The sequence below is a fragment of the Vanessa tameamea genome, chromosome 24 (assembly GCF_037043105.1).
Source record: "Vanessa tameamea isolate UH-Manoa-2023 chromosome 24, ilVanTame1 primary haplotype, whole genome shotgun sequence".
NCBI classification, from domain to species: domain Eukaryota; kingdom Metazoa; phylum Arthropoda; class Insecta; order Lepidoptera; family Nymphalidae; genus Vanessa; species Vanessa tameamea.
Window position 1 is genome coordinate 2,572,358 of NC_087332.1, and position 16,789 is coordinate 2,589,146.

A 16,789-nucleotide genomic window follows, 5' to 3' on the forward strand; every position below is an offset into this window, starting at 1 on the left:
ACTTTGAAGATAAAACCCAGAAAAGTTTGACATGACTTGTAATAAGTTTGTTTCCGACTGTTCTTTGTACTTCGTTTCTTAATATTTTAGTGTTTACTTTAATCAAAATCAAATAGCGAACTCATTATTTTAATGGAAATCTCTGGTCTGTTAGATATTATTATATTCATATAAAGTAATATACGACAACATAAAGATAATAGAAGATATATAGGAGAAATTAAATTATTGTCATTATACCATATGCTATGCATGTGTTGGTTACTTATTTTATTAAATACATTTTATAATAACTTGGATTAAAAATTTCACTTGACTTTATCGTGATTTGTGTTGGAAGCGTCAGTAAGTTGATTACTTCGTAGAATGGGAGACATCATCTACAACTACCCAAGGAGTGGTAGATTAGATTAGTGTTCGTTCAAACGTCATTCACTAATCAAATTCGTAAAGCGAATATTTTTAATTTTACGATTTTTATTATACCTACTGCTTCGGTTTTATGAGGTTTATTTATTTATTATTGAGCAAAGTCCAACTAAAACCATATTTAAAAAAAGCTATTGATCGGAGAAGCCAATTTCGTATAGAGACATTTACATTAATTTATTACCCGTATCACATAATCAGCCACGATGCTAATTTTAGAAAAATTGAAGATAAAATCTATTTTATTCTAAACTATTAAATACGGGCGTTTTTTTTGAGCGAGTATCCGCTATAACTCACGAGCCATCTATTGTATCTACCTCGAAGATCATCTCGGACAACTTTACGCAAGTGCCAACAGCAATTGTACAAAGTTTATATCCAACCGGATTAACGATGCGTAAACTCTATAAAAATTTATAAAATATGATAATCCATACATATATACATACATGTATCAACTTTCACGACGATCGATCAAACGATGTCGATTTATATTAATTTTAAATAAATATACAAATTTTCAGACATATAATTTTATAATAGTGAAAGTTTCATATATTATTGATAACGTAAAATTGAATGAAATTTTTGCTTTTGGATGTCTACTTTGTGCGTCCTAAGGTCAATTGGAAAGGTTCCAATACTCTGTAAAACAGTTTAGGTGACTACCGTTTGACCCAGTTCATATATTTACATGTCGTGAATGACTTGCTGGTGCTTTAAATAGTCGTTGTATTGAAAAGAAACGAGAACAAAACTTATTATTTATTGTAATATAATGATGTCCTCCTGACCGATTTCGACCACAGCTATCATTTGTAACTCGAACTAGTCAACTGTACAATTGTCCACAGTTCAGGCGTGTACCCTCTCTATCTCATAGTCTATTAGGATCAGATCTGACACAGTTACAACATACTTTTCAACGAGATTTTCTTGATATAACATGTCATTATATGTTTTGTTAATAAATACACTTTCATATTACAATAATTGTTAATAAGTAACGTAATTGTTCAATCGTGTCGTGATGACAAAGCTCTCGAACTGTAATTGCTTTCGTTGTCATTAAAGCGGTTCTCACAAGGCATTATTATACACGCCATACTCTTTAATTATCGTCGTTGTGAATACAGTTCACTCTGATTTGTTCTCGCATACAAATTAAAAGTGAATTATTGCGATGCATGAAGTACGCGTAACTACGCTTAGTGTATAGTGACTTGGTCTTTTAATCGTTTTAATTATGTAAATAATTCACACTGAATTAATATTTAGGTTAACTATTTGTATTTGAAAATATTTTTATATTCACTTTTAATAATAATGTTTTCTTCGTATGTTTAGGTCGTTGGAATAATTAATCAAATTTAAACATAGAAACGACGAACCACTGGTATTTATTATTAAACTGTGTATTGTTGAGTTCGATGTTCGGTGTGTTACGATTTCATTTATTATATAACGATTGTTGATTTTTGTAATTAATAAATAATTGTAGATATGGGTGTCGTATCATTGGAGTGATTCTGAGTCACTATTCATAGAGGATATTGAGGTCAAGATAATTAGTATATAGGCATATACTTTTATTAATTCTAGAAAAATAAACTTCTTCAAATTTGGATAAATAAGTTCCAATAGAAAACAAAAATTGTGTTAATTATGATTTAACTATCTACTTGTATTTAAAAGGGTTTTTTTAAAAACTAATCTCCAAATCATATTTTATTTTAGAACAAGTTGAGGAGTGTTAAATGTAACAACTAAGTCGAGTTTCTCGATTTCCCAATCTTGCGTTTGGTTAGTAGTTTATAATATTAACAATTAATGAAACCTTAATGCTTGATATCTGTATAAATGATATAAATTTAAACTATGTATTTTCTAGAATATCAAATGTTTTATTTTAATCTTACCCCAATACCAATATATATACTGAACGAGGTCGTTAATACATGAAAAACGTTTTAAATGATCAATCGTTGAGGATTATACCGTAGTTAAATTAAAAATATAACGACTATCTGTTCCATGTCGGCTGCTCTAGACCACGGGTAATGTAATTATTAATTCTATAAATGAAGTAAATACGAGAGCAGACTATTATTTATTCCACGTAATCAAACGATAAACTTGCTTTGCAAATAATTTAATTAATTCCTATGTCCATTTTTATTACAATTATTTGTTTTAAGATCCGTTCTTGCAGGATTGAAGAACAAATATAATAATGCACTTATAAGTAAGGTTATGCTTAAAAAAACATTAATAAGAAGTTTGATTTGATATTTCTTTTTAAAATTAGAATCCAAACCAGAGTCGTACTACCGCGAATAGCAATGAAGTGTATACAATATAGAACGTATAATATTATTCACGAACTTTCCTCAAATATTAAATCACGTATAATTAATTTAAAAACTCACAAAATACCTAATACTTGAGTTTCATAGCACGTTTTCGTGCCGTAGCGGAAAGATTCCAGTTCTGCAAACTTATCTCGACTGTCACGTAATTAATGGAACTTTGTTCGCAGGTGACGCGCTGCGGAGCGGTAGTTAAAGCGGCTCTGCCGCTTTAAATGGACAAACGCAAGATGCTGCCAAAGAGAGCGCGTATGGATAGCATGCGGGGTCCTATCGCAAATGGACCCCTGCAGTCGAGGTAAGGAAACGAATAATACAAATATATCATTATTTTTGTAATTTTCAATTTTTTTTTTTTAAATGTAGTTTCATATTTATATTATATGTGTGACTTATATTAGACAGATGTTTATCGCTTTTATTTCTTATCATAAATAATATGATTAGAAGTAACCGAAGTACCATGCCGTGGACTCGATTGGATATCCCCTGGAAACCATTAAACCGAAACCTACTCGATTTTCTTAAGCTTTAGAGGTTTTTGGTAACCTGGCCTGGCCTATATATCAAATTTAATATTTGGAAATACAAAAATTTCTACCATACCATACCATAACCCCTCGTATTTTAAAAAGCGTTGAAATTACTCAAAAAGATTTCAAATTCAAACATTGGGAACTTCTGTACAAAATGTCATCCTTAATTTTAACAACCTTGGGTACATTTAAGAAAATGCTCTTTATAACTCATAAACAGAAGTCTAAACAGAGTTTCATAATTATGACTTTCAAATTTGATGAACTCCCATACAAATTTTCATCCTATGCTTCACTCTCTCATTTAATTCATTTGCAAAAAAAAATACCGATGTTCATATTTCTAACTCCAGAAACGATGTATTTCCATACAAACTTCCACCCCCCATTTATATACCAGAACCCTCTTTGGTAATTAATTTTGAAAAATCCTTTGTTATGCTCATCTAAGTTCCATAAAAAAATCCTGTGCAATTTTTCATCCCATTAGGTCCACTGATCTAGGTCGAGTGCTTTATGACAGTCAGTCATTTTAAGATTGCTATATACCGAGCAAACGGATAGTATTTGCAAAAGTTCGGCTATTAGTAAGGTTGCTGTGATTAAACTGTATTTTATACCAAATGTTTACAAATTGCGAAGTCACGATTTATATAGAAATTTAAGAGAGCAATCACCCGCTGCAGTCAACCGCATTGCGTTTAACTGCCCAGAACCGAACACTATTCACGTTCATAATATACATGGCAACTTAAATAAGTTCCACAGTTCTTGAACGAAACTTTAAAACGGTGCCATTCATTACTTAGTCCATTGAACTCGTGATCTTGATAAAAGGACATAGAGTACAAACACGATAAAATCTACCGGATGCATTAACTTGGTCGGAACTCTGCTAACTCGGGGATTAGAGATAAACTTTTGACATTCAGCGTTAGTCTTGTTTTTCGTAAACTTAATGATACAGACGATGGTTAACTTAAATCTATATAGCTTTATTATTTTTATTATTATATATTATTATGGCGAAAAAAATAGTAGCTACATTAAATGGTATTATTATTTAAGTTTATTGTACAAGTAATCTCATAACTCGGAAACCTAAATTCAAAAGTCAAGGTTGTGAAAATAAATTATTCTTCATAATCTTTTTTTCTTTAAGCAAGTTATGACTGATAACTTTTTTCCGAAACTCCATTATATTATAATTTTATCAAACATTTCACAAAATTCTAAAAAATGAATATACTTATATTAGTATATCTGAAATTGTATTTCAACACAGAATTCAAATCAAGTTTATTCAAGTAAACTTCACAACGAAGCGTTTTTGAATCGTCAATATTAAAATACTACCACCGTTTCGGAAAGCAGCCTCCAGCGAGAAGAAACGGCAAGAAACTCGAATAGTTGCTCTTTTCAAATAAACAGATTAACAATGCTGTTTTTTTACAATAATTAGTGTCCTGTGATGGAACCCGAGCCTAAATCCAGGCGTTTTTTTCTAAAAGTACTCTTTTAATGAATAATAAGACTTATTTATTAATTTAGTCTTAATAAACTTTTCAAATTTCGTAAATGGTAAATTGGTTACATTTCCCGGTATCTTATTATATATGCGTATACCATTGTCCAAAAACGTTCTCTTTACCGTATGCAAACGGAAAGTAAGGGTTACAAGTTTATTCTTATTTCTTGTATTAATAGTATGTATATCAGCTTTTATGGAATACTTTTGTATATTCTTCTGTATAAACATTATATTATCATAAATATATTGTGAAGCAGCCGTTAATACACCTATTTCTTTAAATTTTTCGCGTAATGATGTCCTAGAGCTAATATTGTAAATAGTTCGGATAGCTCTTTTCTGCAGAATAAATACTATTTCAATATCTGCTGCATTACCCCATAACAACATTCTATATGACATAAGACTGTGAAAATTACTAAAATAAACTAGTCTAGCAGTACTTATGTCCGTGAGTTTTCTTATTGTTTTTATTGCATAAATGGCACTACTTAGTTTCCCTGCTAGTGCATACAAATGGGTGCCCCACTGAAGTTTGGAGTCAAGGGTTATCCCTGGAAAGGCCGTCGACTCAACAAACTCAAGCTTTTCATTATTCAAAATGACGGCAGAAGAATTTGATTTGACATTTGGTAGAGAAAACAAAATACATTTAGTCTTTTTTGCATTTAGTACCAAATTATTTATGTCAAACCAACCAAGAACTCGCGACGGACACTGCTTACAACGTCAGTTGTTTATTTTTCTGTCGAGTTTAAAAATAAGGGATGTATCATCTGCAAACAGTACAATGTCGCAAGTCTTATTTACAAAATAAGGTAAATCATTTATATATATTAAGAACAGGAGAGGTGCTAAAATTGAACCCTGTGGTACACCCATTTGCGCCAGAGCGCCATTTGATTTTGCACCGTTAACAACAACCTTCAAAACTCTTTCATTAAGGTAGGAGGAAATGAATTTCAATGCAGGGCCCTTGATTCCATAATATTTAAGTTTTTCTAGAAGAATATCATGCCTAACGCAATCGAAAGCTTTTGATAAGTCACAAAAAACACCAATAGCATTTTGTGACTTCTCCCACGCATCATAAATGTGTTCAACAAATGATATACCCGCATCAGTAGTCGAGCGACCTTTAGTAAAATCGAACTGTTGAGAATGCAATAACTTATTCGAGTTAAAGTATAACAACAATTGATTAAGCATGATTTTTTCAAAAAATTTACTTAATACTGGCAAAATCTAGATCGGTCTATAATTGTTTGGGTCATTTTTATCACCGGACTTAAATAATGGGATTACTTTACTTAATTTTAATAAATCTGGAAAAATACCGGATAGTATACATTTATTAAAGATGATAGCTAAACAAGGAGCCAAGTCGACAATTACGTTGTTAATAATTGTAACTGATAGATCCCATAGATAGTTTTTTTAAGATTTAATGTTTTAAATTTTTTTAATACATCGTACGGAGTTATACTCTCAAAAGAAAATTCTAACTCATTCTGGGGAACGTACCACTTAAGTAAGTCTAAGGCGTCATTGGGTGACGCATTAAGTCCTTTAGTAGTATTCAAAGGAATATTAGCGAAATATTCTTCGAATTGGTTGGCCACATCTAAATCTTCACTTACAATATTCCCTTTTATATTAAGGGTTAATTGCCCTGCATCAAACTTCATTCTGCCTGCCTTGTTTAATTTGTTTTGTTAGTTAGTATTAGTAAGTTAGTCAATTTATTAAAGCCGTACTTAGAACAATATTATCTTAGCTGAAATCTGGATAAGTTGTACTTAAGTACAAATCGCTCATAACTTGTTTTCCACGATAAAAATTATAACAATTTTTAATTAATTAGTTAGATTAAGCGGACGATAAATCCTCAAGCGTTTAAAGTTTGTAAAATGAGTAAAGAACTCAAAACATTTAGGATACATAATCGTGATAACTTCGTCACAAAAATTGCTCTAATGATATTATTTTTGGTCTTGTTTAATTTCTTTTTATATCTATTTTTATTTGACTTAAATTATTCAAATTCGTCTTAGATGAGAAAATCCTTAAACGGAATTAACACACCGTGATACCATTTTATGAAAACTTAATATTGAAAATTATTCAAATGTTAACTTATTTGCTATTAACGAATCAGTGCTCAGGAAACTAATTTTCATTAAACCCTTATAATTATTCTCGATCAAATCTATAGTTTCATGTCAAACCGTCTTTTCTATACTCGAAGTATAAGTTGCTTTTCGGTAAAATTTGAACGGACTAATCACATTAAAATAATGCTTCCTGAAATATTTTTTATTAATTGTTGCGTGTGTTACTTTGGTCGGCTGCGTGTTGTAATGATTATATTAATCCTTTCTAATGAGGTCCGAATGAACTCTAGTCATGCAATACGTCTCTTGAATTTAGCTGTAGCTATGAAGCACTTAATGTGTAATTTTATTGCACTAAAGGGCAATAAGTCGTGATATAACATTTTTGAATTCTAGTCTAGCGGCTTGAAATTTGGGTTTTGTGGAATTAAAAAGTATTTATAAGTAGCCATTTTACCAGATATTTTCTAATGTTCTATAAAAAAATGCGAGCCCTGATTGTCATTATTGTAACCCTATATATTTTTTTTAATGACATTAAATTTTGTTATTATTTTAATTAGATATACATATGTATTTATGTGTTTTCACTTTCTCTTTAGAATGTGGGATGGTATTAAAGCATAGATTCTGAATATGCCCAGGATACATCTTGCCATAAAATATTTTATTTACCCAAGCAGGTACTAGAATATTTAAACAATGAAATATTCTAGAGATTGCCTGATTACTTAAATCTGTATGTTTTTATAATAAAAAACTATATCGTTACTTTCACCTCGCCTTGACCTATCTAACGTTTCTAACGTTTCTATGACTGCCTGCATTGCAGCTCTGCTATAAACTCTTTAGAGAAATTCTTTAGTTTATAGCAATACATTTCTAAACATTAAACGCACTCGGCCTCATGCTATATGTTATACTATTGGAAACATAAAATCGTAGAAGATATATTAACAAGAATTTAACACGTTGCACTAATATGTTGTACAGATTTTTAAAACTGTAGTTTGTAAAGTTTCTCGGACTGGACAACCTGCTAGTATAGGGTCTGTCGCATTCCACTAATTGCCTTTGGGAGAACGTCCATCGCTCAGCGAGCCTACAAAGCCTCGTCCATCGGGTACAGTCAACTTATTCTTTTTCCGCTCTAATCCTATTTGTTTTCCATCAAAACTTGCCCAAAGGGTTCGCCTCCATTGCTACCCCATTTCTTTGTTTGCCCCCAAATCTGTTATCGTCTGCCCGGGTAAAGTTTCGTCGAAATTCCGTAATTTCCACTCTCGGAATTACTTTCTCGTTTCGTCCACTGAAAGTTTTCGTCGGCAATAATAATAATTCTGCCTCGCTATGACGAAAGTTTAATTTATTAGTTTAATCGTACTGGCACGGCCTTAATTATTCCGGAGTCGTGGAAGGATCCCTTCAATCGGTTTAATCTAGTTGGGATGTTAGAATTCGTGTCCCGAGTAGCCGATATTTGATTTTAAATCCAATTTGTTCATCGATTCGTTTCGGTCGTTGACATTTGTGGGTTTTTGGTTAAATATTACCTTACCTCTTTAATATACGTCGGGTTTAAAATTAATACAATTCTGACACAAATTGATTGATTATTTCATTATAATAGAATATTTGACGTCTTATATTTATTTTAAATATAAACCAAATTGAAATATAGTAACGACTTAGATCCTAAATTTGAAAAAAATATATAACTGTTTATTTATTAATAACAGAAAGTAGCAGTTTCAGGTACTATATATGTACCGAAGCGAAAGACCTTCTCTAAAGAAACAGACTAAATTATTTTATATACAAATGATTAATTTTGAATGTATAAAGTTACATTAGGACGGTTCCACACTTAGTAATAGTTCTTACGGAATTTCTAACATGGTAACCACAACTACGTTCAGTAATTCCCAGGCAGAATGTCCAACAATTACTCGACAGCGAAACAATTACACTTGATTAATTTGCAGTGGGAATCGCTTATTCGGTGAAGCGTGTCGCATTAAGTATTGTTTATATACCTAGAGTTTTAAACTGATGCAAATATTTATAAATTTGTTTAAATTGCTTACTGAAATTGAAGTTTTTATCTCTAAATTTATGTATGAAATTTTTGGATGCTACAGCTAAATTTTATAACAATCTTATTGTCTAGAATTATTTTATTCAGTATTACGTCAATAAATAAACGATGCATCGATTTCTGTACACTAATTAATAGAATTATTAAATTATTTATAGTCAAAATTATTGGAGCAAATATAAACCATACAATTTAGTTGTTAATTAAACTATAGTGATAAATGAGATGTTTTTTTTTATTGTAATGCCTGGTTTTTACTATTCATTTTTTGTACATATTATTGTCCTGTTTGTGTTTTATTTTGTTTTTAATTTATCGTTTCGTTAATTTCAGGCCCCTAGTGGCATTACTCGACGGTCGAGACTGCACCGTTGAGATGCCAATACTGAAGGACGTGGCGACGGTGGCGTTCTGCGACGCGCAGTCCACTTCCGAGATTCACGAGAAAGTCCTTAACGAGGCCGTTGGCGCGCTCATGTGGCACACCATTATCCTTACCAAGGAGGATCTAGAGAAGTTCAAGGCACTTCGGATCATCGTACGCATAGGTTCCGGAGTCGACAATATAGACGTTAAAGCGGCCGGCGAACTAGGTAACTAGTAACTTGTTCACATAACCCACGCTTATTATCTGCAGAATTCCAGAAATAATCCACTAAGACGACAAGAACACAATAAACCACTGTTACACGTATCAATGTACGTGAAATACGTGTATAAACAGCATTCATATTATTTAGGTGGGATATTGAGTACTTTCTTTTAACTGTATATTTTTTATCGTAGCAAATATATATATAAAAAAACGAATAATAAATACACATTTGCTCGGGATGGAATCAGGTGTTTGAGGAAATTGTTTTAATTTAAAGTGTACATGTGAATATAGTATATTGCACCCAAACTTAAAACTAAAAATTACAATTATAAAGAGTTAATATATAAATATATAGTCAACCTGCCGACAGATTTAATTGTTCTCAGAAAAATGTCGAAAAGGAAGTTATGATAATTGTTAAATATGTAGTGAAGTGTAGGATTTCAAATTCGCCCGAAAGTGCGGTACCCAGAATAATTGAAAGCAGTTAATTAAAAAATAAAAGCTTCTACGGTCTTAAGTTGATGTTAAAAATTGTATATATTGTATTAAATAGTACTAATAATAATTACTAGCAACTAGCTTCTTAAACGTAATGATATTTAACTGTCGGAAAGGAGGAACTGCTGAGTTTATTGCCAGTTCGTCTCTGTGTAAAAAAAATCCTGTAAAATAGCGATTCAGTCAACATTACTGAAATATTTTGTGACTTTGAACGATAGGAATACATAATATACAATGCATATATGTATATAAGATTGTTAAATAACAACAAGACGATGATCAATAAAAGTATAGAATTCCAGCATTCTATCAGTATCATATAACCATATATGAATATATAAATAAATAATGTGTATATAAATGAAGTAGAAGTTGTGGATCGTGTTTGAAATGGGTTTTTCTATTATTATCTGCTTATCAAATTTGTTTTATCGAATAATTTATTTTCTTGAATGACAAATTCTATTCTCATAGAATTTTAATGCATAATATAGATCAATGTAAATTTTTGTATGTTTATTATGCATAAAATACTAACTAACATTCTTTATAATATTTCCCACGGTCACGGTGTGTATTAATATGATTACCAAAATTATTTAAAACATTGAATTAATTTAAATTTACGTATATCCTCATAACACATATATAATTCTTCGATGTTTATAACTAGTATATGATTATTATTTTTATATTATTTGATTGAAAATGTACTGAGTTTCTTGTTGGTACATCTCAACAGAAAAAATTACTTTAACGATTTAAAAGTGCTTGTAAAGAACCAACTTGAAATTTTTGAGTTTAAGTGTAAGTCGCGAAGATATTCTATCGTTTACACTTACATCCAAAATAATATACCGATCATCAATTAATTTATCATCAAACTGCTGTTTATGTAAATAATGAATATAGGATGTATTTTTGTTTCAATGTTGTCGTTATTTGTTTCCAGGGATAGCTGTATGTAATGTTCCGGGCTACGGTGTAGAGGAGGTAGCGGACACGACGATGTGTCTCATATTGAATTTATATCGACGGACATATTGGCTCGCCAATATGGTACGGGAAGGGAAAAAATTTACAGGTACGTTTAATTGGATAAATTAACAAAACTTTACTTTAAAATGTTTAAAAGGGTTTAAAGTATTTAAAGCTTGAATGATATTATACAAGCTTAATATATTTTTTAGTATCTCGGTATAGAATACAATGTATAATAATATATTTATGCTTATTCGTTGGACTTCAAAGAAAAGATTCTTGGGAATATTTTTCATTGCAAGATTTGCTAAGTAGTGATTCAAATTGCAATAAAAAGTATTGTTAAGTATTTACTTTGTCCTTTAACGGTAGATGAGCCAGCATTACAAAGAGCACTTGGGATATTACCTTGATGGATACATAGTTTATCATTATGTACTATCTAGTAGTTATATTTATACTATAACATTATGTTTAAAGTTACAATCTGAACAAAATAAAAATAAACAATAAACTAAGTAATAATTCTATTACTTAGTTTTAAATTTTATTCAAGTCCAAACTATTTAAATTAGTTTAATCTGCATATTTTGTTGATACACGACTTTAGTAATAATGATTACTGACACTAGTTTTACAGTGGCCATCTTTAAAAAGCCTGTCTACTTACAACAGTGCTATTAGCAAAACTTAAATATACTTATTGTATCTGTTGAATATAAATATTTTACTATGGAGCTAAATATGATTGCCATAATTTAGGAAATTAATTTCTTACGATGTCAATTTCTCCTTAAAAGAGAATCTAGAAAAGGAAATTTTAATGATTCGTTCCGTCCCGTCAGGTCCAGAGCAGGTCCGCGAGGCGGCGGCGGGCTGCGCTCGCATCCGCGGCGACACGCTCGGCATCGTGGGGCTCGGCCGCATCGGCTCGGCCGTCGCGCTGCGAGCCAAGGCCTTCGGCTTCAACGTCATCTTCTACGACCCCTACCTGCCCGACGGCATCGAGAAGTCGCTAGGTCTCACCAGGGTCTACACGCTGCAGGTATTAATGACTAGTATTAATACTATACCCCATAGATGGGTGTCATATCTAACCCTATAACCGGTGTAAGATTATTTCCCATCATTTAATAAATAGTTACCGTTATTGTGGTTATTCTAATGCACTTTTCTTTTATCGTCCGATTACCCAAATATCTGCTCTCATAATTACCAATGACGGTAACAGTAATACGGTCGCATCTCACATCAGTTGTGTTCTGATCGAGAGATGTCATTCAATATTGGTCTCTGAAATGTTCTAAATGTAGTACATTTTTTATATTGTTTAGAAAAGATGTCAGGCTTTTAATCGGATGTGGATTAATATAATTATGTAAATGCTTCTAGATGGTTCTTATTTGTCAAATAGAATGATGTATGATATTCACGATTTTGTATTGACTTTAGAATTTAACTAAATCCAAACACATTTTATTTTTTGTGCATTCAGTGACCTTCTAGAACAAAAAGATTAAAAATGTTAATTTCATGTTTCCAGGACCTCCTATTCCAGAGTGACTGTGTGTCATTGCACTGCAGCCTAAACGAACACAATCATCACCTCATCAATGAATTCACTATCAAACAGATGCGCCCAGGTTTGTTATTAAATACAATATGATACAAACACTGCAACATTTTTTATTAAAAGTAGTATACAAACTATACTATATATGTTTAATGTTAAAATATAAAATAAATAATACACATACAAACAAATAAAAGTGTTTATTTATTTTGGATATCAAATAATAGCTAAAATTAATGTTTTAAATAACATAATACAACATATCTAGATATAACTGATCACATCTATAACTTGTAAACAGTGTACATTTTGCCAGTGTCACTAGTTCTCGACATTGCCTTTAGAATCACAAATTAAAAATACTTTGTTAAGTAACGACTTAAAAGCACCTCCGCGCACGCTATCCCTGTGGATGTGATACCGGAGCGCGGCGGGGCCGGGGTAACGTGTGTTGTGCGCAGGCGCGTTCCTGGTGAACACGGCGCGCGGCGGGCTGGTGGACGACGAGGGGCTGGCGGCGGCGCTCAAGCAGGGCCGCATCCGCGCCGCCGCGCTCGACGTGCACGAGAACGAGCCCTTCAACGTCTTCCAGGCGAGTACCTACCACGACGCGCACGCACGCACGCACGCGCGCACGCTTTATACTCTTAAATTAGATAAGATCGAGCGATCAAGATGATTTAGCTTCAAATTTTATATACATCATTCAAATTTCAACGGTAACAAATATTCATAACATAGTAAAACATCGTGTCGACGAGTAAGCGTTCGTATCGTAACTACATACTACGAGTACAATGGATAGGTATTTATCAATATAAGTCATACAAAGTAAACATACTTTCTGTTTGCCGCGACGTTGCCGTTGGCTTTGCCTGTAGATTCATTGATATTTATTATTGATAAAACTTATTAAAAATGATTTTGCTGTCATAAGATGAAATGCAACTAGTTCCCGTTTACTACATTGTAAATGCCATCGGTAAAATTATGCACAGGGGCATAAAATTAAAACCGATAAGACAACAGATCGGCAGGTTCCCAAATCGAAGTACGAGCTGCATTAAAAATAAAATATTAAACGTTCCAGCAGGGCCCACTGAAGGACGCGCCCAACGTGCTGTGCACGCCGCACGCCGCCTTCTACTCGGACGCGTCGGCGCAGGAGCTGCGCGAGATGGCGGCGTCGGAGATCCGGCGCGCCATCGTGGGCCGCATCCCCGACTGCCTGCGCAACTGCGTCAACAAGGACTACTTCCTGGCCGGCGCCGCGCCCGTGCTGGCGCCGCCCGCGCCGCCCATCCCCGCGCCGCAGCCGCCGCCCGCCACCTACAGCGAAGGTGCTTACGGCAGCTACAACTCCATTCTGTACACTTTGTTACCCACAGCTAATCTTATTATTTCATACGAGCTAATATAAATAAATACTACATTGTTTTTAAAAAAAATCCCAATTTATAGAAGTATGTAAGCAATTTGTATGTCATATAACTAACGAAAACCGAAGAAAGCTCTTCAGAAATCGTATTTTTTTAAATGATGAGTAAAAGACACAAAAGACTGTCCCGGAGCTGAAAGATATTTTGCACGTTTAGAAGTTGGTTTAATGTCGTGTCACGTGTGCTGCCCGCAGGCATGAACGGCGGGTACTACGGCGGCGGGGGCGCGCAGGCGGCGCACTCCACCACGGCCGTGCACGAGGCGCCCGCGCTGCCGCCGCAGCCCGCGCCGCAGCCGCCGCCGCCGCAGCCGCCCATCACGCTCGTACGTACTCCGTCGCTATCGCACACTGCTGCCCGTAGGGCCAGTGGAAAGTGGTGTAACCTATGCTGATCGTAGGAAGCCATACTTATACAATATAAATTCCGGTGTGGACAAAGAGTGACCCATGACGAATTGACAGTGTGAACAGATAGTGAAATAAATGATTTATTTTTATAACGGTGTCAATGGTTCTGGGCTAAAGGGATCAGCTACTGATGTGGCTAATTTGATAATCTGTCTTTCTGTCACAAAACAGAAAAAAATCTCCTTGCACCTAACTTTTTAAGTTTCTTATATAAGTAAATTTAATTTAACAAATAAATGTTGTAAATTTACATAAATTTATTAATTACAGCCGATCAACACTTCGGACCCGGCCAACCACCAGATGAAGCAAGAGAGCTCCGACGTCCACTAGGCGACACGCTACGTTACAGTACCGTACAGCGCCGAGCAACAAACATACAAACAATAGTTTTATTGATTCCATCGCAACTATGTCATAAGTACCTACGTCGTAAGCCAACGAGTGATATATTATGTGGAGCGACGTTTGCATACGCATGCGATTAGATTAGACGAAACCAAACATCTAGAAAGACCGATATTACACGCAGGCGAGAGCTGGAGCTACGTTCACATACGTCCTAACTCGTCAGTGCTCAAAGACATTGCATTGATACACGACAGAGGAGTGAACTACTACGAAATGTAGCTTACAGTGGCGAATGTGATGATATTCGGGTGTTTTGAATATATTTTTTTGCAAAAGAAAAAATTCGATCCTGTCCAATGGACGCGATGCTTACGGACTTTATGGTTATAAGTATAGATGTGAATGAAGATAAATAATGTATAAGTGAAGCGTGTTGGTGCAAACGTCGTGTATTGAGCGAATAGTTGATTCTGTGTTTGTATTTGGTAAGTTGGGACAGCTATATTATATACTGTTATGTGAAATGCGTGCAACAATCGCAGGACGATGTATGTATGAGGTGTAGGAGGGGACGATGTATCGAACGATGTTTTTTGTACATTTTTTTCCATGGACGAATGTTATCTTTGTTGACATTATGTGAAACTCTTGGATCGATTCAATTAAATTGTAATGTACAGACCGTAAAAATGTTAGAAATTTGGATTTGGATGTCAGACTGTAAAGTATAGATTTGAGAAAGGATTTTATGATAAGTCAACGCAGACCAAGGAACGGAAACGAACGGCGTCGTCGCTCTACTTGAACAATTAAATAAAACGAATATCACGATACGACGAACAAGGATGTGCTACTGTTTAGTAACTTAGTAAATTGTGTTATTGAGACGTGCAGTCATATATAAATGTGATTCGCTAAAACAATAAGTCTGATAATTATAATAATAATGAATTCGATGGATCGCCCCCTCCGTGTGTTCAGCATTTGTTCGCATTTGTACCGCCCGCTCCGAGAGCCTGCACGTGCATACAAAACTGTTAATTTTTAAGTGTCAACAACGGATTGTAGAATTCTATCATCACACTAATTAACGAGTAAACAGGAGGACTTGTGTTTTTTTTATTAATTTGAAATGTACAAAATCACGCTTTCATTTGATTATATATTTTTTTTTCTTTTCTAAATAGAATTAAGTAAAGGATTTGTACATGAAACGGAACACCAATAAATTAGACCGAAACTCAATAGCGGGCCGCACCCGATTAAATCTGACGATCGTGAGAATTGGTATTTAAAATTAGTATTTACTTACAGTTTAGTTTAATGACAAAAAAACAATGTGTATATTTTATGAGAAAGTGAAAAAGTTCTTAAATAAAACTATTGTTTTCGGATTAATGACTCTGGCGTTTTATTTATTTATAACCTCAAATATATGGCAACACTATAATTCGTATAAAATACATATAAAAAGTTAAATAACATGATTTTAATAATATAACTAACAATTTTTATTTTCAATAAAAACAAATATGCCTGTTTTTAAGATAGTCCTTGTTTTGCCTCCCAAACCAAGTTTTGTAGTGCGGGACTAGAGTCGGGTATATGAATTGGCTTATGTCATTTATAGTCATGGACCCAGAAAATAATGAAGAATTGAAAATTCTTGAACATTGTACCCATAACCTTATTATTAGACTTGTAAACCGTTATAACGGCTCTTAGCCTGGTACAATGTGAACTTACATTATTTGTTCGGACACGGCCGAAGTAAGGGACCTATTTTTAATTTGGTCAAATATGGTAAATGAAAATAAATATTTTCAATTGGTCGGTTAATATGCTACAAATAA

General features: G+C 33.5%; 1 protein-coding gene across 7 annotated transcripts in view; it reads left to right on the forward strand.

Annotated features, from left to right (window-relative positions):
• LOC113398119 (C-terminal-binding protein) overlaps window positions 1–16,337 on the forward strand; it is an 83,345-nt gene extending 67,008 nt beyond the window's left edge. For 6 of the 7 annotated variants that reach the window (XM_064218804.1, XM_064218803.1, XM_064218805.1 and 3 more), the window contains 9 exons: window positions 2,972–3,099; window positions 9,414–9,673; window positions 11,135–11,266; window positions 12,009–12,208; window positions 12,707–12,806; window positions 13,198–13,321; window positions 13,820–14,076; window positions 14,370–14,500; window positions 14,856–16,337. In XM_064218804.1, the coding sequence (XP_064074874.1) occupies window positions 3,017–3,099; window positions 9,414–9,673; window positions 11,135–11,266; window positions 12,009–12,208; window positions 12,707–12,806; window positions 13,198–13,321; window positions 13,820–14,076; window positions 14,370–14,500; window positions 14,856–14,918 (1,350 nt within the window). In that variant the 5' untranslated portion in view covers window positions 2,972–3,016 and the 3' untranslated portion in view covers window positions 14,919–16,337. Of the gene's footprint in view, window positions 1–2,971; window positions 3,100–9,413; window positions 9,674–11,134; window positions 11,267–12,008; window positions 12,209–12,706; window positions 12,807–13,197; window positions 13,329–13,819; window positions 14,077–14,369; window positions 14,501–14,855 lie in introns of all 7 variants that reach the window. The other variant, XM_064218809.1, reaches the window with a different exon arrangement.
• The last annotated feature ends 452 nt before the right edge of the window (window positions 16,338–16,789 follow it).